The sequence below is a fragment of the Heterodontus francisci genome, chromosome 2 (assembly GCF_036365525.1).
Source record: "Heterodontus francisci isolate sHetFra1 chromosome 2, sHetFra1.hap1, whole genome shotgun sequence".
Taxonomy (NCBI): Eukaryota; Metazoa; Chordata; class Chondrichthyes; order Heterodontiformes; family Heterodontidae; genus Heterodontus; species Heterodontus francisci.
In genome coordinates, this window is record NC_090372.1 from 92,907,197 (window position 1) to 92,930,850 (window position 23,654).

General features: G+C 42.2%; 2 protein-coding genes across 5 annotated transcripts in view; one reads left to right on the forward strand and one right to left on the reverse strand.

Moving 5' to 3' along the window:
• igf2bp3 (insulin-like growth factor 2 mRNA binding protein 3) overlaps positions 1-7,889 on the forward strand; it is a 195,778-nt gene extending 187,889 nt beyond the window's left edge. For 2 of the 4 annotated variants that reach the window (XM_068008850.1, XM_068008851.1), the window contains exon 16: positions 4,211-7,889. In XM_068008850.1, coding sequence (XP_067864951.1) covers positions 4,211-4,309 — 99 coding nt within the window. In that variant the 3' untranslated portion in view covers positions 4,310-7,889. The remainder of the gene's footprint in view (positions 1-4,210) is intronic. The other 2 variants (XM_068008853.1, XM_068008852.1) reach the window with 1 other exon arrangement.
• A 49-nt stretch (positions 7,890-7,938) lies between these two features.
• On the reverse strand, positions 7,939-18,855 carry malsu1 (mitochondrial assembly of ribosomal large subunit 1). The gene is made up of 4 exons (XM_068008856.1): positions 18,431-18,855; positions 16,608-16,789; positions 9,237-9,318; positions 7,939-8,372 (listed from the first exon to the last, which is right to left on the reverse strand). Exons 1-4 carry the CDS (start codon positions 18,678-18,680, stop codon positions 8,203-8,205), a joined length of 684 nt encoding a protein of 227 aa, XP_067864957.1. The 5' UTR covers positions 18,681-18,855; the 3' UTR covers positions 7,939-8,202.
• Between the last annotated feature and the right edge of the window lie 4,799 nt (positions 18,856-23,654).

Here is a 23,654-nt window from a genome sequence, read left to right on the forward strand (position 1 = left end):
TATTTGCTGCCCTTGTCCTTCGAGGTGGTAGAGATCGTGGGTTTGGAAGATGCTGTCTAAGGAGCCTTGGTGCATTGCTGCAGTGCATCTTGTAGATGGTACACACTGCTGCCACTATGCGCCGGTGGTGGAGGGAGTGAATGGCACGCCATCCTACAAACAATCAAGTGGGCTGCTTTGTCCTGGATGGTGTCGAGCTTCTTGAGTGTTGTTGGAGCTGCACCCATTCAGGCAAGTGGAGAGTATTCCATCACACTCCTGACTTGTGCCTTGTAGATGGTGGACAGGCTTTGGGGAGTCAGGAGATGAGTTACTTGCTGCAGGATTCCTAGCCTCTGACCTGCTCTTGTAGCCACGGTATTTATATGGCTACTCCCGTTCAGTTTCAGGTCAATGGTAGCCCCTAGAATGTTGATAGTGGGGGATTCAGCGACGGTAATGCCGTTGAATGTCATGGGGGGATGGTTAGATTCTCTCTTGTTGGAGATGGTCATTGCCTGGCACTTGTGTGGCGCGAATGTTACTTGCCACTCATCAGCCCAAGCCTGGATATTGTCCAAGTCTTGCTGCATTTCTACACGGACTGCTTCAGTATCTGAGGAGTCATGAATGGTGCTGAACATTGTGCAATCATCAGCGAACATCCCCACTTCTGACCTTATGATTGAAGGAAGGTCATTGATGAAGCAGCTGAAGATGGTTGGGCCTAGGAACTCCTGCAGTGATGTCCTGGAGCTCAGATGATTGACCTCCAACAACCACAACCATCTTCCTTTGCGCTAGGTATGACTCCAGCCAGCAGAAGGTTTTCCCCGATTCCCATTGACTCCAGTTTTGCTCGGGCTCCTTGATGCCATACTCGGTCAAATGCTGCCTTGATGTCAAGGGCAGTCACTCTCACCTCACCTCTTGAATTCAGCTCTTTTGTCCATGTTTGAACCAAGGCCGTAATAAGGTCAGGAGCTGCGTGGCCCTGGTGGAACCCAAACTGAGCGTCACTGAGCAGGTTATTGCTAAGCAAGTGCCACTTGATGGCACTGTTGATGACACCTTCCATCACTTTACTGATGATTGAGAGTAGGCTGATGGGGTGGTAATTGGCTGGGTTGGACTTGTCCTGCTTTTTGTGTACAGGACATACCTGGGCAATTTTCCACATTGCAGGGTAGATGCCAGTGTTGTCGCTGTACTGGAACAGTTTGGCTAGGGGCGCGGCAAGTTCTGGAGCACAGGTCTTCAGTACTATTGCCGGAACATAGTCAGGGCCCGTAGCTTTTGCAGTATCCAGTGCCTTCAGTCGTTTCTTGATATCACGCGGAGTGAATCGAATTGGCTGAAGTCTGGCATCTGTGATGCTGGGGACTTCAGGAGGAGGCCGAGATGGATCATCAACTCGACTCTTTTGGCTGAAGATTGTTGCAAATGCTTCTGCCTTATCTTTCGCACTGATGTGCTGGGCTCCCCCATCATTGAGGATGGGGATATTTGTGGAGCCACCTCCTCCAGTTAGTTGTTCAATTGTCCACCACCATTCACGGCTGGATGTGGCAGGACTGCAGAGCTTAGATCTGATCCGTTGATTATGGGATCGCTTCGCTCTATCGCATGTTGCTTACGCAGTTTGGCATGCAAGTGGTCCTGTGTTGTAGCTTCACCAGGTTGACACCTCATTTTGAAGTATGCCTGGTGCTGCTCCTGGCATGCCCTCCTGCACTCTTCGTTGAACCAGGGTTGGTCTCCTGGCTTGATCGTAATGGTAGAGTGGGGGATATGCCGGGCCATGAGGTTACAGATTGTGGTTGAGTACAATTCTGCTGCTGCTGATGGCCCACAGCGCCTCATGGGTGCCCAGTTTTGCATTGCTAGATCTGTTCGAAATCTATCCCATTTAGCACGGTGATAGTGCCACACAACACGATGGAGGGTATCCTCAATGTGAAGGCAGGACTTTGTCTCCACAAGGACTGTGCGGTGGTCACTCCTACCAATACGGTCCTGGACAGAAGCATCTTTGGTAGGCAGATTGGTGAGGACGAGGTCAAGTATGTTTTTCCCTTGTGTTGGTTCCCCCACCACCTGCCGCATACCCCGTCCAGCAGCTATGTCCTTTAGGGCTCGGTCAGTAGTTGTGCTACCGACACACTCTTGGTGATGGACATTGAAGTCCCCCACCCAGAGTACATTTTGTGCCCTTGCCATCCTCAGTGCTTCCTCCAAGTGGTGTTCAACATGGAGGAGTACTGACTCATCAGCTGAGGGAGGGCAGTAGTTGGTAATCAGTAGGAGGTTACCTTGCCCATATTTGACCTGATGCCATGAGACTTCATGGGGTCTCTGTCCTGCCAGTGGGACAGGACATACCCAGGGATGGTGATGGCAGTGTCTGGGACATTGTAAGGTATGATTCCGTGAGTATGACTATGTCAGGCTGTTGCTTAAGTAGTCTGTGGGACAGCTCTCCCAACTTTGGCACAAGCCCCCAGATGTTAGGAAGGAGGACTTTGCAGGGTCGACAGGGCTGGGGTTGTCGTTGTCGTTTCCGTTGCCTAGGTCAATGCCGGGTGGTCCGTCCGGTTTCATTCCTTTTTATTGACTTCGTAGTGGTTAGGTACAACTGAGTGGCTTGCTAGGCCATTTCAGACGGCATGTAAGAGTTAACCACATTGCTGTGGGTCTGGAGTCTCATGTAGGCCAGACCAGGTAAGGACAGCAGATTTCCTTCCCCAAAGGACATTAGTGAACCAGATGGGTTTTTACAACAATCGACAATGGTTTCATGACCATCATTAGACTAGCTTTTAATTCCAGATTTTTATTAATTAAATTCAAGTTCCACCTTCTGCTGTGGTGGGATTCGAACCCATGTCCCCAGAGAAATACCCTGGGTCTTTGGGTTACTAGTCCAGTGATAATACCACTATGCCACCGCCTACCCTATATATAATTATGGTTATGTATATAATTATGGTTGTCAATATTTCTATAGAGATCTTTAAACTGTGTATTAAATACTCATTAGCCTTTTCTCTTAACTTTTTGATATTTACTAATTCCCTTTTGGGATGGGAGGGAGAATTTAAAACTTATGCATTCCATATTGATTAAATGAGGTAAAAACAAAATACTGCAGATGCTGGAAATCTGAAATAAAAACAAGAAATGCTGGAAATACTCAGGTCTGGCAGCATCTGTGGAGAGAGAAGCAGAGTTAACATTTCGGATCAGTGACCCTTCGGAACTGGCAAATATTAGAAATGTCAAAGGTTATAAGCAAGTAAAGCGGGGGTGGGGCAAGAGATAGCAAAGGAGAAGGTGTAGATTGGACAGGGCCACAGAATAGGTGACCAGGTGGTCATGGAGCAAAGGCAAACAATATGTTAATGGTGTGTTGAAAGACGAAGCATTAGTACAGATAGGGTGTCAACAGACTGAAAATTGAACAGCAGCAAGTACAAACATGAAAAAAAGTGGGTAAGTAAACGGAACAAACTAAGATGAAATAAAATAAACATACAAGAAAAATTAACTAAAAATAAAAGTAAAATGGGGGGCCCGTCATGCTCTGAAATTATTGAACTCAATGTTCAGTCTGGTCAATCAGTAAATGAGATGCTGTTCCTCGAGCTTGTGTTGATGTTCACTGGAACACGACAGCAAACCCAGGATAGAGATGTGAGCATAAGAGCAGGGGGGAGTGTTGAAATGGCAAGCAACCGGAAGCTCAGGGTCCTGCTTGCGGTTGTTGTTTTTTTCTTTATTACATTTTTTGTTTGTATGTTTATTTCATCTTAGTTTGTTCCGTTTGCTTACCCACTGTTTTTTTTCATGTTTGTACTTGCTATTCAATTTTCAGTCCGTTAACACCCTATCTGTACTAATGCTTTGTCTTTCAACACACCATTAACATATTTGTTTTTGCTCCAGGACCTTCTGGTCAGCTATTCTGTGGCCTTGTCCAACCTACACCACCTCCTTTCTTATCTCTTGCCCCACCCCCCTTTACTTGCTTATAACCTTTGACATTTCTAATATTTGCCAGTTCCGAAGAAGGGTCATTGACCCGAAACGTTAACTCTGCTTCTCTCTCCACAGATGCTGCCAGACCTGAGTATTTCCAGCATTTTGTGTTGATTAAATGAGGCTTGAGTACAGTGTAAGATTTGTGAAGATTGCTTTGAAAACAAAACTGACTTCTCTCTTTAATATGTAGCTTGCTCAGCGAAAAATTCAAGAAATTTTAACCCAAGTGAAAAGACAACAGCAACACAAAACCGTGCAGAGTGGACAGCCCCAACCACGAAGAAAGTGAAAGGTTCAGGATCTCCAATCTACCACAGAGACAGATGCCAGACCAAAGAGAGAGAGAGAGACTGTAATCACAGGCAGTTAAACCTGTCGCTGATAAAGAAGCATATGTTCCACCTTCCCCAGTCACCTTTGTTGAGGACCAGGCAACCTACGAACTCTGTCTTTGTGTGAATGTAGGCGTTCAAGAAGAAACCTTGTGAAACCCAGCTTTAATTAAGGCCCTTTCACTTCCCTTCTTTTGTTCGAATTTCAAAACCTTGTATTGCCTTGTTAGCTTTCCCAAAATTCTTAGATCTGTTGGGTTTAATGAAGCTTTCTCTTCTGATTTTTCACTGGTTATAAAAAGGCATTGCTCTTATAGTTCCAATCGTAATAAAATCTTGAGATTTTTTGGGGAGGGGCTAAGGGAGTTGGCAAGATTGAGGCATCTGTCCCACCGTGCTAAATGGCTTTTTTTAAATTGGGTTGTTTTACAAAGATTACTAGAACACTGCCATTAGAACCTAAGGGAAGTGTTGAATGGTGTTGGCCAGGGCATGAATTGATTATGCATTTTACTAAACTACCTCAGGCATTTAGTACCTCAATTGTTCCTTTTTTCTGCTTATTTTGTATACTTTATAAAAGTAATAGTCAAGCATTTTATTTTTTTAATAAAAAAAGTAAAATTTGATCAGCTAAAAGCCAGGAGCACTACAGAGAAAGAAAAGTAAATGTGTTGCTTCTAGCTGCTGGCTGATGGGAGTATTCGATAAATGATACCTCAGTTTTCCTGAGGTCCACAACACCATCATTTGATCAAAATTCTGTGAATGTTTGAGACGCCGAATGATGCCAATATACACTAATAGCAGCAATGCCATTTTTTTTCTTTTTAAGATGGAATGAAAGTGTTTATTTCCTATTTTTGATTGATGGTACTTTTGGGAACAAAACAAGGAAGTGATGGCAAGAGGCTGGGGTTGGGAAAGAGGCTGCAAAATGGATTAGCTTTTAGTATAACTGGGTAATTTTAAATGCATGGACCCTTGGTGCCTTTGACCATCACTGCATCTTGATGCATAATTACACAGTCTATTTGGACTTGGCCATTTTGTTCAAAGAGCAAGCTTCATCAATTACTGGTAGAACTATTAGATCTGTCTGGGTACATTTTGGCAGACTTTGCTAGAGTGGACTCTGAATTTATTGAACCACACATTTCGATCACCATAATGGGGAGAAAAAAGTCAAATGCTGTTTGCTCATTCTAAAGTTGTTGAAAATAAGAGAGTTTACATATGCAGTTGCAGTAGTGGGCTACACTAAGCCATGGGAGAGGCTGGTAGAGTTGAAACTCTTTCCTGAGCTTAATCAAAATGCAGCAGGGTTTATGCACATTCTACATATAACCAGTATAGCAATAAATTCATTAATGGCCAGATTGACAGCCACAAAATACTTTTGTTCCCCCTCCCTCTCCCACCGAATGTAGTCTGAACAGAATAAGCTAAAATAATTTTGTGGTAAAGTTGAAATGCTCCAGTTTCCTGAGTGAACCCAATTTCCATCTACCTCAGTGCTTTAAATGAAGGCAGTGCATATTTAGTGCATAAACACTGCTGTGTGTGTGGTCTGAGCAGAACCATGCTATTACCTCTGAACCTTTTTTTGTGATTTTTTTTTTGTGCATGAGATGATCAGAATCATCATGCTGCACTGAAATAGAGGGGCACAACTTGGCAAAACCATTTACTTCATCAATTTTTGATCTACCTCTTAGATACATTTGAATTAGAGGCATTTCTGCATAGGATAGGTTGATAATTTTCCCAAAGATCATTTTTTGTACAGATTAGACAATTTAAAAATGGTCTGGTGTGTTTTTGCCTACATATATTCATTACTAATTAAAAATTCTCAAAGCTTATGTTGTAGCTTTAGCAAAATGGATTAATTCTCATTCTTTTGGCAGAGTGACTTCTCCATGTAGAGTTAGAAGTGTTTTCTTACATTGATAAAATTACTGAACTACAGAAGGTCATTTAATAGCTTAAATGAATTGACGTGAGGCTGAAAGGTCAGAGCCCACTTGTGTTTTTTTTCTTTCAAGTAACATTTGATAAATTGATTTACCATGGTTTTTGGTTTCATTGCTGCATTTACATTGCCTGATCTGCTGCTCTTGTATCATTAATTTTATGGACTATATAGTGAGATTGGTAATTTGGAATAACTGGCATTTCGTAAGGTAGTTCTGTAAATGGAAGGGATACCAGCGAAAAATAATTCGGCTCACTTCCTTTTTCATCTAAATACTGTGCCCCCAATGCAGCTCCACTTGTCAAATGCCTCTGTATGAAATAAAAATTTAGCTCCTATGTGATTCTGTCTTCAAGATATTAAGCAAAATTGCATTTTCTCTTGCAATAGTTGAAATAAGTATAGTGGAGGGTGATTGCACTTCTGTGGCCTGTCAATTGTGTTTATAACTCATGGCAAACACTGAACAAATTTTCATGTATAACCCCTTGCCACAAGTAATATCCAAATGGCACACACAGAATGAGTAATAGCCATTCTTTTTGAAACCCCTAGATGTGAAAGATCAATCATCAACATTCTGAATATGCTTGTTTTTAAGACATAACCAGTCTTGGAACAAACTTTCCTTATGACAACTACTTTTACATAATAAAACTGCAATCTATAAAACATGGGTTACCTCTCCTTTGAACCTTTTAGGCATGTGATCAGAATTTACTTTAAGTGTCACTTCAAGACGTTCATGTTTTCTATCTTGCAAAACACTTTTAAAAAGAAAATTCAGCTTTTTGTAGTTATGTACAACTGGTTAAATTCTGTTCAGAAGTTTTATGCACCAGTTTTTAAAATTTGTAAAATTCTAACTGTTCCTCCAAAATAATCAATTCCAGTCATTAAATAAGAACTGGCTCAAGCAATCTTTGCTTCTTCCTACATTCAGTGTAGACTAATGTTTCAACTGGTTCAATAAATGAATTCCCATTAGCTTTTACACATAAGGGACAGAATTCTCCAGTGGGTGGAGAGTGCTCCAAGGTGTTCCCTCTCGTTTAACGAGCACAGGTTGATTGCATGTAATCTAGCCCTAACCTGCATCTTCAAACTGCTATTCAAATATTGTCCACTAGCTTTCCTTAGACCACAGATAAGGATTTCCTACACTCAATTTATCTGGAGAACTCCGTCTTACTGTAATAGGGCATGGCAATAAATGGTTTGTTGTCTGCCCTCGCGTTTCCTTAATGCTTTCCCATGTCTAATGCAAGTTTTGTTTACAATGTTAGAGAGGTAACTGTCTGAAATGCTGCCTCATTTACCAGCTATTGAACATGTCAAATCTCATGTTCAAAAGACAAAAACATGTTTAGCTATTTATTTGTAAAAGAGGCTTCAGCTCTTTTTTGGTATAATTCAGTATTATATACATTGCTGCTCTACACTTCAAAGGTCCAAAACTAAACCATGTGGCTTATGCATAACCATTTCTAGTATGCAATAAACCTTCTGACCCTGAGCCTGCCAGGTTATTAGCTTCTTCATAAACACATTCAACACCAGGGGAACTGTGTAAAGCACATTCAACCACATTTTGATACTTTTCATCTGTGATAGTCATTTCAATTTTTTTTAAAACAATGCATGATCAAAAAGGACATTTGATACAACTGTACAGCACGTGCTTATTTCGTGTTGGCTGGAGTTCATTCAATAGAACTACTTTCTTTACCTTACACTTCATGTAATCAATTCCCTTGTCCTGAACTGAACTAATTCCACTGTTCATTTATTACTTCAGATGAGCTGTAATGAACCAATATGTGTAATTTCATTTTCAATATTGCGAATCCCTTCAAGATGGTCCTTTTGAAATCACACTTTTGTTTGGTCTATGTCATCGGTTGGTCCATATATAAAATCTGTTGGAAGAATTTCTGGGGGTATCTTAACAAGCTGATCATCGTGGGAACACAAAGTCCAGAGCTTCTCCAGTTCATAGACTGCCCTTGATTCAGGTAGCATGAAATGTACTACAATGTTACCTAATGGGGGAAAAAACAAACAATTTCACAGTGACATCAGATAAAGAAATGCCTGTTTAAAACCATTTGATTATACATCACTCAATGATCTGCTCCAGCCACAAGATATTAAAAATGTGTAATTTTGATCCAATCGTAAAATGCTCTTGAATTGTGTGTCTTCCCCTCCCCACCTACCCCAAAAACAAAAGTCACCATGCGTCACCCACAAAGTTTATATTGTACTGGAGTTGTATGAATGACAGACTAGTTAGGAAGTAAGCTTCCTTCCCTAAAAGAATCCTGCAGCTGTTCATAAATTTTCTCTCACTGTCCCCCTAGTTGAATTTGAAGTCTCGCCCTCTAAGTTAGTATAACCATTAGGTTACTATAACTGCATTTAAAAACTGAGACCAAATATGGACAATCCCACAGACCAGCCAGGATAAGCTAAACTAAAGGGATTAACCTTGGGAACCTCCTGGTCAATGCTTAGGTGTCACATGGTGTAGACAATAAATGGGCCAGTTTGTGTGTAGATAGCTTGGAGTTAAACCAACTCTAATTCATCTGCTTTATAAACCACTCTGGCTTTGCTGCTACAGTTTATAACCGACCACATTGAACCCCTTCAGAACAGAATATTGGAATTACTTCCAGCTACCTGTTATTTTGCTCTAGTCTGAGTAATCTCTGCCCAAGGCTGGGTTAAGCCCATAGCAACACATGGATCATTTATCACTCCTTGCAGGAAGGTGAGGAAAATGATGCCTGTCCTCCACACAATGGTACTACTGCTCTACATGTTCTACTCAATTCAGATATCCATATCCAAACAAAGTGCCCACAGGTGAAATGTTTTGTTACAGATTTTATTGGACTCACCAAAATCTATGCACTTCCAATCATCCGTTTCTTTCCCTTCAATATGGACATGAGCATTCTGTTCGTTCTTCAAGTGTTTATGCTGAAGGATAAATCATTGATAAATATTTACAGTGCTAATGTATGTTCAGTAATTTCACTGATTTTATACAATTTAGCAAAAAAGTGTGTTCTCCAAGCAGCAGCTTGTGGGGACTCTTAAGTGCAAAAAAAGTGGTTCAGTTTACCTAGAATTGACCACTTCAAAACAATTCAGTGTATGTGAGGTGCGTTGGGATATTTCTTACCTTTTTAAACACTTCTGTAATATTTTAGTTTTGACAAAGGGCACACAAAAATTAATTCTCCTGTTAATTCTTCACATACTAAATTCTCTGCCCCATTTCCACTCTGACCTTGTCTTCTCCATTGTTCCAATGAAGCTCGCTGTAAACTTGAGGAATAGCACTTCATCTTTCAATTAGATACTTTACAGTGTCCCAGACTCAACACAGATAAATTTCAGATCATAACTTCTCTCTGCCTCCAACATTTATTTTAGGATGTGTTATTTTTTTCCATTCATGAGATGTAAAATGCTGGCTATGTCACCAATGCTATTTCCCATCCCTAATTGCCCTTGAGGAGGTGGTGGCGAGCTGCCTTCGTGAAGCCCTACACTCCATGTGGTGCAAGTACACTTACAGTTCTGTTAGAAAGGGAGTTCCATGATTTTGACCCAGTGATAGTGAAGGAGTGGCAATATAGTTCCAAGTCAAAATGTTGTGCAACTTGGAGGGGAACTTGCAAGTGATGGTGTTGCCATGCACCTGCTGCTCTTTTACGAGGTGGTAGAGGGCCGTGGGTTTGGAAGGTGCTGTTGAAGGAGCCTCGGCAATGCATCTTATAGATGGTACACACGACCGCCACAGTCCGACGCTGATGGAGGGAACTCTTGCAGTAATATCCCGGGGCTTAGATGATTGGCTCCAACCATCTTTGTGCTAGGTATAACTCTACCCAGTGGAGCGTTTTCCCCCAATTCCCAATGACTTCAATTTTGCTAAGGTTCGTTGATGCTATACCCAGTCAAATACTGCTTTGATGTCAATCGCAGTCACTCTCTCCTTGCCTCGAGTTCAGCTCTTTTGTCCATGTTTGGACCAAAGCTGCAACGAGTTCTGGAGCCGGGTGACCCTGGCGGAACCTAAACTGAGCATCGGTGAGCAGGTTATTGCTGAGTAAGTGCTGCTTGAGAGCACTGTCAGTGATGCCTGCCATCATTTTCTGATTGAGTGTTGTTGATTCTGCTATTCCCATTTAAACCTCTGCACCCATCTTTTGTTTCTTTACTTGTTCTATTACTGTTTCCTTTTGTCCTGTATTATCATCCCTTTTGCTTCTTAATTTCTCCTGCCCTCAACCCTATCAGAGACCTTCCTTTAGTTCCCTCCCTTCCTTTCCCTGCCTCTACTTGCTTAAACATATCTAACTACTTCCAGTTATGACAAAAGGTCATCAACCCTGAAACATTAACTGTTTTTCTCCACAGATGCTGCTTTACTTGCTGAGTATATCCAGCAGTTTCTATTAAGATGTTCGTAGTTGCATTTAAAATTGAGCCTACACACAAAGTTGTAGCTTATACTGCATCAAGTGAACTCTCACTGCAATGATTGAATGTGTGGAAAGCAAATATATGTTGCCTCTTCCAAAGCTCAATCTGACATCCTTGGTTTCAAGTGTTATGACCGACCACTCCTGTCAAAGCCCCCAATCAAAATATAAAATTCTGATTGTGGTGGGACCAATGCACTGTTAATTCAATCCTGTCACTCCACAGATGGGCTAACGTATCATTTAAAACTTTCCACTTTAAAGAAAGACCCAGCCGAATTGTACTATCCTTTAACCCCCAAATGAGGCTAACCAAACCAGGTGACTTTAAATCAACAAATTAACTCTTTAATTAGATGAAGTAAATTCTTAAACATTATGAAGACGTAAACATTTGAAATGAAAAAAATTAGTCATTGCAAATTTACCGTTCAATATTGCTCTAAGTCCTCACAGAATGTTGCTTTCCTTCTCCAGCGAATTTCAACAATTAACGACTTGTTACACTTTCAACAGAATTAATCTGACTTTAGAGTTTGAGGGATAAAAGATTGTCACAGTCTAACTTCCCTTCAATTTAAATTACCAGAGATCTCTGTCTTGGCTTGACTTTTTAGAATTTTGAGATAATTAAGCAGACTAAATTCCTATTCCTTCAGTTTAATTGGTAGAGAGCTCTTTTTCCAGGTGCTAACACCAGCTGTCCTCTGTGTCTGTGTTCAAACTGTCTTCAACTCATAAGCTAGTTTAAAACTGAATTGTAACTACAAAGTGATTCCTGACAACGCAGCCAGCCACTGACGTCATCAGGCTGCGCCATGGTGCGCAGATGTGCAGACTGGCTCCTCTCTGCGCATGTGCGCTGCGTTCCGACTTGCCAGGACTGCTTAGCGCATGCGTTGCATAACGTGTGCATCTTCGGGAAATGCACCTGGTCGGCCTCTGCGCATGCGCTTTACGCAGACAGCAATGCAATGCTAACGCTCCGCTCTCTTTCCCCCGCTGCGCTCTCCAGCCGCTCCGCTCCCCCCCTCGCTGCTCTCTCCAGCTGCTCCGCTTCCCCTGCCATTCCCGGCCCGCTCTGCTCCCTCCCCCCCCCCCCCCATTCCCTGCCTGCTCCACTTCCTCCAGCCCCTCCCCCCCCGGCCCGCTCGCTCGCTCACACTCTCCCTCCAATGTGTGCTGCCATGTGTTTAGGTTAGATTGCCTACGTGTGATTATTTGAGCAGTGCCATCTTTAGTCCTGGCAGCTGCCTGAAGTCACAGACTGACGTTTGTGCATGTGCCACTGCAGTGCCACCTAGTGGTAGCGTTGTCAGCAAATGCAGCCTTGTAACAACATGTATTGCATCAGGCTCACTGCCAGTGGCTGTTTCTATGGTAACGAGAATGCATCCTTTGAATCGCAGTCTCCAAATGGCTGTTTCTAAGGCGACGAAAATGCACCTTCCTATAACTCCTAGGGCTTGACTGCTCTTAAAGCAATACTGATCCTCTGCAAACCTTAAAGGCAAACTGCATATTCTGGAAAAAGAATTACAGGGCCATGACACAAGGATGTCTAAAGCCAGTTATGTTTTGTGTCAATGTTTGCATAATGCCATCATGACCCTCAGAATGCACGTGCACTTCAGTTTATAAAGTTTAGTAATCATTTCACAGGTTATTCCTAGAAAATACAAACAAGTGGAATTTAATGAGAGATTGTACCAGCTTTGAAAAAATTCCAGGCATTCCTTTGTTCCATTATTCTCAAAGCCCAGCTGCAGAAGATTGTTCTTAAGATGTGATCTGGGATCTGCAGTTCCAGTGATTTCACTTCTGTATCTCAACTGTTTGTTAAACAATCGGGTCACCTGTTTCAGTCCCCAGTTACACACCAACTTCAGAGTTCTTTAAATCTGACGCCGAAACCTCTTGGTTACAAAGCTAAAGCTGATATGTAAACAGTCAGTCATTTAAGGCACAGGAGGAGGCCATTCAGCCCCTTGAGCCCATGCCAACTCTCCACGGAGCTACTCAGTCAATCCTACTCCCCCACTCAATCCCCATAGCACTGCAAGTTTATTTCCTCCAAATAGCCATCAAATTTCCTTTTGAAGTCATTTGTGGAAGCAGAGATACTCTTGTGGGCAGCACGTTCCAGGTCATTACCACCGGCTGCGTTTTTTAAAAAGGTACTTCCTCATATTCCCCCTGCATCTCTTGCCCAAAACCTTCAATCTGTGTCATCTAGTCATTGTACCATTTGTTAATGGGAACAATTTTTCCTTGTCTAACTTAGCCTGTCATAATCTTTTACATTTTCCCTCAAATTTCCCCTCAATCTCCTTTGTTCTAAGGAGAACAACCCAGTTTTCCCAACCTAACCTTGTAACTAAAATCCTCCATCCCTGGCATCGTTCTGGTAAATCTCCTCCGCACCTACTCAAGGACCCTCACATCCTTCCTAAAGCATGGTGACCAGAACTGGATGCAATACTCTAGTTGGTTCCCAACCAGAGCTTTATAAAGGTTCAGCATAACTTCCCAGCTTTTGTACTCGATGTCTCTGTTTATGAAACCCAAGATCCTATATACTTTACTAACCACACTCTCAATATATCCTGCCACCTTCAAAGATCGATGCCCATGCACCCCAAGGTCCCTCTGTTCCTGCACACTCTTTAGAACTATGCCATTAAGTGTATATATTGCTTGTGCCAAAATCATCACCTTACACTTGCCACTATTAAATTCCATCTGATACCTCTCTGTCCATTATGCTAGCTTATCTATGTCCTGTTGCAGGTGGTCCATATCAGTTTCACTTTGCCACACCTCCAAGTTTGGTGTCATCGGCAAATTTTGAGATTCTACTCTGTATTCCAAGATCCAAGTCATTTCTTGTATATTCTTTCTTCTTCTTCTTTTGGGCCTCCTTATCTCGAGAGACAATGGATACGCGCCTGGAGGTGGTCAGTGGTTTGTGAAGCAGCGCCTGGAGTGGCTATAAAGGCCAATTCTGGAGTGACAGGCTCTTCCACAGGTGCTGCAGAGAAATTTGTTTGTTGGGGCTGTTGCACAGTTGGCTCTCCCCTTGCGCCTCTGTCTTTTTTCCTGCCAACTACTAAGTCTCTTCGACTCGCCACAATTTAGCCCTGTCTTGTATATAGCAAAAAAAAAAGCTGTGGTCCTAGCACTGACCCCTGTGGAACACCACTGTCTACCATCCTCCAGTCTGGAAAACAGCCATTTACTACGACTCACTGTTTTCTGTCCTTAAGCCAGTTTTGCATCCAGTTGGACACACTCTCCTGTTCCACGAGCCTCAATTCTGTTAACCAGCCTTTTATGTGGTACTTTCTCAAACTCCATATAAACAACATCCACCGCCTTCAACTTCTCTGTTACTTCATCAAAAAATTCAATTACATTAAAGCATAATCTGCCTTTTACAAAACTGTGCTGGCTATCCTCGAACCTCTCTAAATGTGTATTGATTCTTTTTTCCCTGATTATTGTTTCTAAAACCTTACCCACCTCTGATGCCAGGACTGTCCTTACACCCTTTCTTGAATAAGGGTGTCACATTTGCCACTCTCCAATCCTCTGGCACCTCCCCCGTATCCAGGGAAGATTGGAAGATTATGGCAAGCCCTTTCACTATCTCCATTCCCACTTCCTTTAGCAACCTTGAATGCATGCCATCCGAACCATGTGACTTATCTACCCGAAGCATAGCCGGCCTTTTTAGTACCTCCCTCTCAATTTTTAACCTATCCAATGCCTCTACTCTCTCCGCTTCTACTGATATTTTGTCAGATTCTAGTTCCTTAGTGAACACGGATACAAAGTACTCATTAAGTATATTTGTCTTGCCCTGCGCCTCTAAGCATATCTTTGTCCCTTATAGGCCCCACTCCACCTCTTACTACCTGATTATTTACATGCCGGTAGAAGATTTTTGGGTTCCCTTTTATGTTGACTGCTGATCTGATCTAATCTGATATTCTGTCTTTGCCAGTCAAATTTTCCTCTTCACTTTCCCTCTCAACTTATTGTATTTGGCCTGGTTCTCACTTGAACAATTCATCTGACATGCATTGTACACACATTTGTTTTTGTTTCATCATCTTTATCTCCCTCATCATCCAAGGAGCCCTGTTATTGGTTCCCTTACCTTTCACCCTCGTTGGAATATATCTAAAACATCCCTTCCTTAAAGCTAACCTATTATTCTGCTAGAGCTCTTCCTGTCAGGCTTTGGTTCCATTCTACCCTGGCTAGATCCCTTCTCATTGCTTTTAAATTAGCTCGCTTCCAATCTAGAGATCCTACTTTTTTTCCCCTTATTTTTCTGCATTACAGGTCTAAACCTTATGATACAATGGTCACTCTTGTCCCAATGCTACCCGACAGACACTTGGTCTACTGCGCCCATCTCATTTCCCAGTACTAGATCCAGCAATGGCTCCTTTCTAGTTTGGCTGAGAACATGCTGATCAAGGAAGTTCTCCAGCACACATTTCAGAAATTCCTCCTCCTCCTTACCCTTTACTCTATAATTATCCCAATCAAAATTTGGGTAATTAATGTCCCCCAATATCACCACTCTATAGTTCTTGCACATCCCTGATTTCCTTGCAGATTTGCTCCTTTATCCCTCTCTCTCACTATTTGGAGGCCTATACAATACTGCTACTGACATGATCGTACCCTTTTTGCTTCTCCACTCTAACCAAATAGATCCTGTCCTTCCCCCTTCAAGGACATCTTCCCTTTCCAACACGTCTAAAAAGCCGCTTTTAAAAATAGCAACTTTGGAAGTCTCAGTTCAGCCAAAAACTGATGAATAGACATTTCCTACTTCTAGACTTGACGGGCTGAATGGCCTCCTCCTGTGCTCTTGAGCTGATAACTCAATTTTCTTTGAAATTTGAATGTTCAGCATTAGCCAAAGGTTTGAAACTAAACAGTTCCTTCAAATGTGCCAGTTCATTAAATCAAGTTGGGATTTAATCAGTGCAACTAAGCTTATAAAGGACTATTTTAGTTTCCATTAAAAGTCAGTGAAATGGAATATTTCTTGGCATCCGCAATTTAATTGCCACAAAACACTTCCTCTCTTCTGCAGTACTTAACTAGAAATTCTACAATCTTTCCCTCAGTTCCTATAATAATTTAATTATGTATCTTTTTTTTTTAAATTCCTCTTTGCCATTTTGTAGTGCTTTTATAACTTTACTAAACAATCAGTCAATCTACACATGCTGTGGAAACCATTTATTTTTCTGATTTCCTTAATTTATTCATCTGACCAACACAAAACTTGAGGCACTGCTTCTCTAAAGTACATAATTTAATTCACCACTATTAAATCACAAGATAAAGTCATACTGCTTGAAAGATCAAGTGAATATTAATTTTGTATTGCATACATTGTAAATAACCAGGAATGATCAAGACTGTAATTTAATACTAGGATTCAGATCGTAGTTATTTACTATGCTAGATAGTATAATTTTAAAATTAAATTTTTAAATGTATTTTCTGCAAATGAAATAATTAATTTGCAAAATAGATTTAGCTTTTTAAAAAACGTATTTTTAATTCATTGTCCATGAAGTTAACAATCAGGTTTATCTTCTGGGTCTAACATAAAACCATGAATATTACAGAAACTGACCTTTCACTTATCTACTTTCCACAATTAAGATGTGGACTTCAGCTTTTGGGTATTACAATTAACAAACCAAATAGCAACAAATTCATTCACACAAATACACCACTTACCACTTTGACTGCATATTGTGCCATGGCTTGTAAATGCCTTGCAGAAGTTCCACTCACAATGATAAAATAATCAGTGTACTTTATTTCTACGGGCAGTTTAATAACGCATATATCCTTGGCATTCTCCTGGCGTAATAAAGCCACCAAAACATCGATGTTAAACACTGGCTGGTCAATAGAACCTAATAAAAGGCAGAGTACACCTGTTTAGTCCATTATTTTCCACTTCCTGGAACCATTGCTTGGAATTTGCTTCGTCCATTTTAGCAGAGTTTATTAAATGTTTTCACCGATACTATATGTTTTCAAGTAACTATAATAGTAGCTACAACACAATATTGTTGTAGAGGAGCAAAATCAGAAGACTCACCAAGGCTGCTGACCAAGAAGATCAAACAAAGTCAAATGGCCTCCAACCCCATATCCTCCATCACAGACTGCCTATTTCCATCTCTGGTTCATTGTCCATCTCAGCCCCTCTGCTGCTGAAACTTATCTATGTCTTTTGTTCCCTCTGGACTCTATTAATTCAATGGCCTCCTGTCTAGCTTCCCATTTTCCACCCTCCATAAACTTCATCTCATCCAGAACACTGCTGCCCTTATCCTAACCCATACCAGCTCCTGGTCACCCATCCTCGTTGTATCCTGATCCCACAACACTTCCAATTTAAAATTCTCATCCTTGTGTTCAAATCCCTTCATGGCCTCATCATACTTATGTCTGTAACCTCGTTGGCCTACAACCCTCCAACAACTGCTTCCCTTCAACTCTGGTCATTTTTCCACCTACCATTGACTGCTGTGCCATCAGCCACCTGGATCTTTAAGCTCTGGAATTCACTCCCTAAAGCTCTCTGCCTCTCCACCTTTAGGACTTCCCTTAAACCATACTATTGCCCAACCTTTCAGTCACCATTTCTAATGTCTCCTTTTATGTCTCAGTGTCAATTTTTGTATGATTTCACTTTGATGAAGTACCTTGGGATTTTTTCTACATTGAAGACATTAAAGAAATGCAAGTTGTTCTCACTGTTGCTATGGTCTTGTCTATTTTCACTCATTAGTCATCCTATTTTTTCTACTGTCTCATGCTAATAGCCCTTTTGTCATTTAAACATCTGTTTTCCACTTAAGCAGTTTACTAATCATATCAATTGTGTGTATGTTTTCCTCCTTTCCCTCTTCTGTTCCTTTATAAATGCTATTCTAAGGTAAAATTTTAGTGCTGCCAAAGGGCTCATTCGTAAAACAATTTACTCTTAACTCTACGAATACTATGCAGGTGATATGGAGAAAAGACAAAATACCGACAATTTCAAATTTAAGCTGTATATTAAAGACCTGCTCAGGTCGGGGAAAAAACCCCCGACCCCCAGAATGCTCACTTTACCTACCTTCCGATTCCCGAATCGATTACTTTTTAAACAACCTTTCAAGTCCAATTAATTCAAGTCCGACCCGAACCGAGCCCGAAAGCCGGACCCAGAAAAGCGATCCGACACCTGCTGGGTCCGGGTCGTGTAGCAGGTCTTTCCTGTATGTGAAGTTGTGGGGAACATGCTGACTGGCATAGTGCATGTTACAGTCGTCACAAACCGTTTTGAAACCTGACATTTTTCAATGTTAGTATTGCATCATTATGTCTTAGTATCACATGTAAGCACTTATATTTTAGACTTTTCCACAATAAGCTAGAAACTTAACAACGACTATATAAAAACAACTTTTCACACCAGACTCCCAAATCTGCAGCCTAACAGTCTCGTTTAATGAAAGCAGACAAATAGTTCAAGATTAGCTGGAGGATAAAAACATCCTTGCCTGTTACAACTTGTCTATCTGTTCCTGCAGCCCTTGCAAACTCCAGTGACCGCGCTGATTTGTCACAGTAACTGTATGCTTGATACTTGTGCGCTTTACCCAGCTCCATTGTGGCGCTGCTCTCCCGGGTGCCTCGCGCTGCCTGAACCCGGGGATCTGGGCGGAGCAGCGCGCGCTGCCCCGGGGCTCCAAGTGCCCGCAGTCCGCTCCGTGCAATACAGCGAGCGTGTGCGGCAAGAATCGGGATCATCTTGCTCAACGCCGGCAGCCTCTGTAAGGCAAGAAAGCTCCAAATCAACCCATCTGCTCCGCAGGAAGGATATGGCAGCTCACAGGAAATGCTGCATAGACTACAGAAATTCAAACCGACTGTTAACGATGCGACTTACAATGGTTCCTACATGGATTATTAGTGTCTAATTTGTAGTATAATATGCATAAGCTGTTGTTGGGTAGATTATGTATATAGACCTTAAGCATCATCACAGGATGTGATGTCATGAGTCTGCACCTCCTGCTGCTCAGTGTTTCTGTGGATGCCTTAGCCATAAAGACCTTTGTAAATTTCTGTTACTTTGACCCAAAGTCTACTATCCTCATTCAATACTAACAGCACACTGACAGGATAGTACATGGTGGCAGCGGTAAAAAGGACTATTGTAGCATAGAAAACAGAAGAGATTGAAAACATTGAGAGAGCTTCAAGCAAGCGGTGGGGCCCAACGAGGCCAAAGCGTAGCTGTGATGCATTTGAAGATTGGACAGGTACTGTTCTACATCAAGTTTAACGGCACAACTGGACAGAAAATGGGTCAGTGTTTTGCATTACGCCATGGGAGACAGTGCGGACGACATTCTGACTACTCTGGGGATTGATGAAAAATAAACCCCATATGGCGAAGTGATTAAAGCATTGGAGGAATACTTTCAGATCAGGACGAATGTAATCGTGGAAAGGGCTAAGTTCAACAAATGCACCCAAAAAATTGGTGAAAGTATCGATTCATTTATTAATGATCTATATAAAGTAGCTGAGGATTGCAACTACAGGAGTCTTAAGAGAGGAACTGATTCAGGACAGAATATTAGTTGGGGTTATAGATGAAGCGCTGTCCGACTAGCTTCAGTTGAAAGAGGATTTGACTTTGAAAAAAGCCATTTTATTGAGCAGGCAGGCAGAAGTCTGAAAGTTTAATCGACTACTAGTATGGGAGGATCGGGGAGTCCAGCCTCGAAGGTTCTAGAATGAGTTGAGTCTGTAGAGATGACACAGAATAATAGCGCCAGAAAGCCTGAGAGGTGGGAAAGACACCTACAGGAAGCAATACAGAATTGTAGTAGGTGTGGCCAGGAATGCTGCAGACAAGTAAAAAGATAGAGGAAATAAAGGAGGGACAAACAATTGATACTCCCAACCTTATAGACGTGCAAGAGAACGACGAAGGTTTCTGGGGAAAAATGAAACCAATTTCAAGTTAGATACAGGAACAGCGGTTTCTACCCGGTCTGACCAAACACCTTGGCTGAGGAAGGAAAGGCTTAGGAAAACAAACAAGAAATTATATGGGCCAGGGGGGATTCAGTTGAAGGATGAAGAAGAAATACAGACAAACTTAACGCACAGAAACAGCACCATGATGTAACCCCTATATGTTATGAGGAACCAAGCCTGTTTGCTTCTCAGTGAGGAAGCTTGCCTAGCCTTACAGCTGTTATGCAGGGATGAAGAGATCAAGAAACACGAGAAAGAGCTCAGCAATCCTAGAGCTGAATTCCCCAAATTATTCTTCACACTTCTTCACACCCTACCTCCTGTAAGGACTCCATTCCATTCTCCCAGTTTCTCCGTCTCCGACGCATCTGCTCTGATGATGCTACCTTCCATGACGGTGCTTCTGATATGACCTCCTTTTTCCTCAACCGAGGATTCCTCCCCACTGTTGTTGACAGGGCCCTCAACCGTGTCCGACCCATTCCCCGCACCTCTACCCTCACCCCTTCCCCTCCCTCCCAGAACCGTGACAGGGTTCCCCTTGTCCTTACTTTCCACCCCATCAGCCTCCATATCCAAAGGATCATCCTACGCCATTTCCACCACCTCCAGCGTGATGCCACTACCAAACTCATCTTTCCCTCCCTTCCCCTGTTAGCATTCCGAAGGGATCGTTCCCTCCGCGACACCTGGTCCACTCCTCCATTACCCCCACCACCTCATCCCCGTCCCATGGCACCTTCCCCTGCAATCGCAGGAGGTGTAATACCTGCCCATTTACCTCCTCTCTCCTCACTATCCCAGGCCCCAAACACTCCTTTCAGGTGAAGCAGCGATTTACTTGAATGTGGTCTCTACATTAGGGAGACCAAACGCAGACTGGGTGACCGCTTTGCGGAACACCTCCACTCAGTCCGCAATCAGGATCCTGAGCTTCCGGTTGCTTGCCATTTCAACACTCCCCCCTGCTCTCATGCTCACATCTCTGTCCTGGGATTGCTGCAATGTTCCAGTGAACATCAACGCAAGCTCGAGGAACAGCATCTCATTTACCGATTAGGCACACTACAGCCTGCTGGACTGAACATTGAGTTCAATAATTTCAGAGCATGACGGGCCCCCCATTTTTACTTTTATTATTAGTTATTTTTTCTTTTTTACATTTTTTACAACTTTTTTTTTCATGTTTATTTCATTTCATCTTAGTTTGTTCAGTTTGCTTACCCACTGTTTTTTTTCATCTTTGTACTTGCTGCTGTTCAACCTTCAGTCCGTTAACACCCTATTTGTACTAATGCTTTGTCTTTCAACACACCATTAACATATTGTTTGCCTTTGCTCCATGACCTTTTGGTCAGCTATGTGGCCTAGTCCAATCTACACCTTCTCCTTTGTTATCTCTTGCCCCACCCCCACCTCACTTGCTTATAACCTTTGACATTTCTCATATTTGCTAGTTCCGAAGGAGGGTCACTGACCCGAAACGTTAACTCTGCTTCTCTTTCCACAGATGCTGCCAGACCTGCTGAGTGGTTCCAGCATTTCTTGTTTTTATTTCAGATTTCCAGCATCCGCAGTATTTTGCTTTTATCCCCAAATTATTCGAAGGTTTCGGGAAATTAAAAACAGAGTATCATATTACTCTCAATAAAGCGTCAGAACCAATATGTTTGTTCATACCGAGCAAGGTCCCACACCTGCTCCCAGATAAAGTGAAGGAAATTGAAAAACTAAGGAGTTATCTCCGCAGTGACTAAACGCATTAGGTGGTGCTCTGGGCTGGTTCCAGTAAGGAAACCAAGTGGGTCTATTCAGATTTGTGCAGATCTTACCCAATTCAATAAAGCTACAGAGAGAGAGAATCATCCTATGGTATCAGTCAACAACAGCCTTGCCAAATTGGGAAAAAGCTCCATATTCGCCAAGTTGGGTGCAAATAGCAGATTCTGCCAGTTGCCTTTAGATGAGGAGTCTAAATTGTTAACCACCTTTATCACACGCTTCAGCAGATTCTGCTTCAACAGATTGTCATTCAGTATTGCATCGGCACCAGAGATATTCCAGCAGACAATGTCAACAATTCTGGAAGACTTGGAGGGAATCATCTGGCACATAGATGATGTTCAGATTCATGGAGCAAACCAAGAAGAGCACGACACAAGAGTCAGAGCAGTATTACACAGATTACAGGAAGCAGGGCTCACATTAATGAAAGATATGTATTCTTACAGCCAACAGTGAGGTTCTTTGGCCATATAACTGATAGATCTGGAATCACAATAGATCCAAAGAAGACAAAGGCAATTAAAGATTTTCCAGAGCCAAGGAATATAACAGATCTACAGTGATTCATGGGTATGGTGAACCAGGTAGGGAAATTCCTACCAATCCAGCAACTATTAACGTGTCTCTATGACAACTGCTAAAGAACAGCTAAAGGGGATATGAGGATAGTGTGGGAAAAAGGCATTGAAGTGGATGATCAGCCATGATCGTATTGAATGGTGGGGCAGGCTCGATGGACTGAATGGCCTACACCTGCTCCTATGTTCCTACGTAGAACAGCAATGCCTGGTGCAGGGGAGATTGCCAGAAAAATTCTTTTGAGAAGATCAAAAAAATGTTGACTTTACCAGAGGTTTTGGCACATTATGATCTGGAACTAGTGACCATTATTGCAGCAGATACATCATCAACCGGATTAGGTGCAGTCTGTTCCAGATTCAAAAAGATGGATGACGCAGGCCTGTGTACCTTTTCTCTCGTTCGCTGTCAGAGACAGAATGAAGGTACGCAGTGATTGAAAAGGAAGCATTAGCAGCAACATGGGTGTGTGAGAAATTTTCAGACTACATACTTGGCCTCAAGATCAAGTTGAAACTGACCACGAGCCACTAGTAACGTTGCTTAATTCCAAGGAGTTAGAAAAATTACCCCCAAGAGTACAGAAATTTCGACTATAACTTCTGTGGTATGACAAAACAACTGAATATGTCCCAGGGAAGCATCAGCTGACAGCTGACGCATGATTGAGCACATCAAGCGATCTACCGCCACTGTCTCATTCCGGAGGAAGTGGAAGTCTTTGCTTTAGCTATAACCGACGATTTGCCAGCAACTGCTCAGAGGTTACGCCAAATTAGAAATCTACAGAAAGAGAATGAAGTCTGCAAAAAAGTATACAGTTTTGCCAAGGAGTTTGGCCACAATATATGCCAAATTACCTAATCCTAAGAAAGTATTTTGAGCAGCGAAGCCATCTTACTATTGTTAACAACTTACTATGTTATTCCAAGGCCTGTAAGGTTAGACATCTTAAAGAAACTACACCAAAAGCATTTAGGAATCACCAAGTGTAGAGCAAGAGCTAGGAACTCAGAATGGTGGCCAGGGTTTCCAAGTAGATTCAAGACATGATTACCAATTGTGTTACCTCTGCTACTACCAGACAGGACATTAGAGAGCCACTGATGTCGTCTTTGTTTCCGTCCAGGCCATGGAAGCGCTTGGGAATGGGCCTGTTTGAATATAAAGGGATCATTTTCCATATTGTCGTCGATTATTACTCTAGATGGGTTGAAGTCAAACCATACATGGCAAGAGTTCTGAAGCCGTAATCAAATCAGTAAAAGAGATTTTCGCCACACATGGCATTCCAGACCTAGTGATCTCTGATAATGGTCCACAAGTCAGGAATGAAGCTTTCCAATATTTTGTAGAAACGTATGGGTT

Bases quoted from the DNA above. Each gene is read 5' to 3' on its own strand.
- malsu1 (XM_068008856.1), bottom strand. From the start codon at position 18,680: ATGATCCCGATTCTTGCCGCACACGCTCGCTGTATTGCACGGAGCGGA. The intron at 16,790-18,430 runs GCAAGGATGTTT...GCCTTTTATTAG, and splicing joins AGATAGACAAGTTGTAACAG to GTTCTATTGACCAGCCAGTG. The intron at 8,373-9,236 runs GTGAGTCCAATA...TTCCCCCATTAG, and splicing joins TTGGAAGTGCATAGATTTTG to GTAACATTGTAGTACATTTC.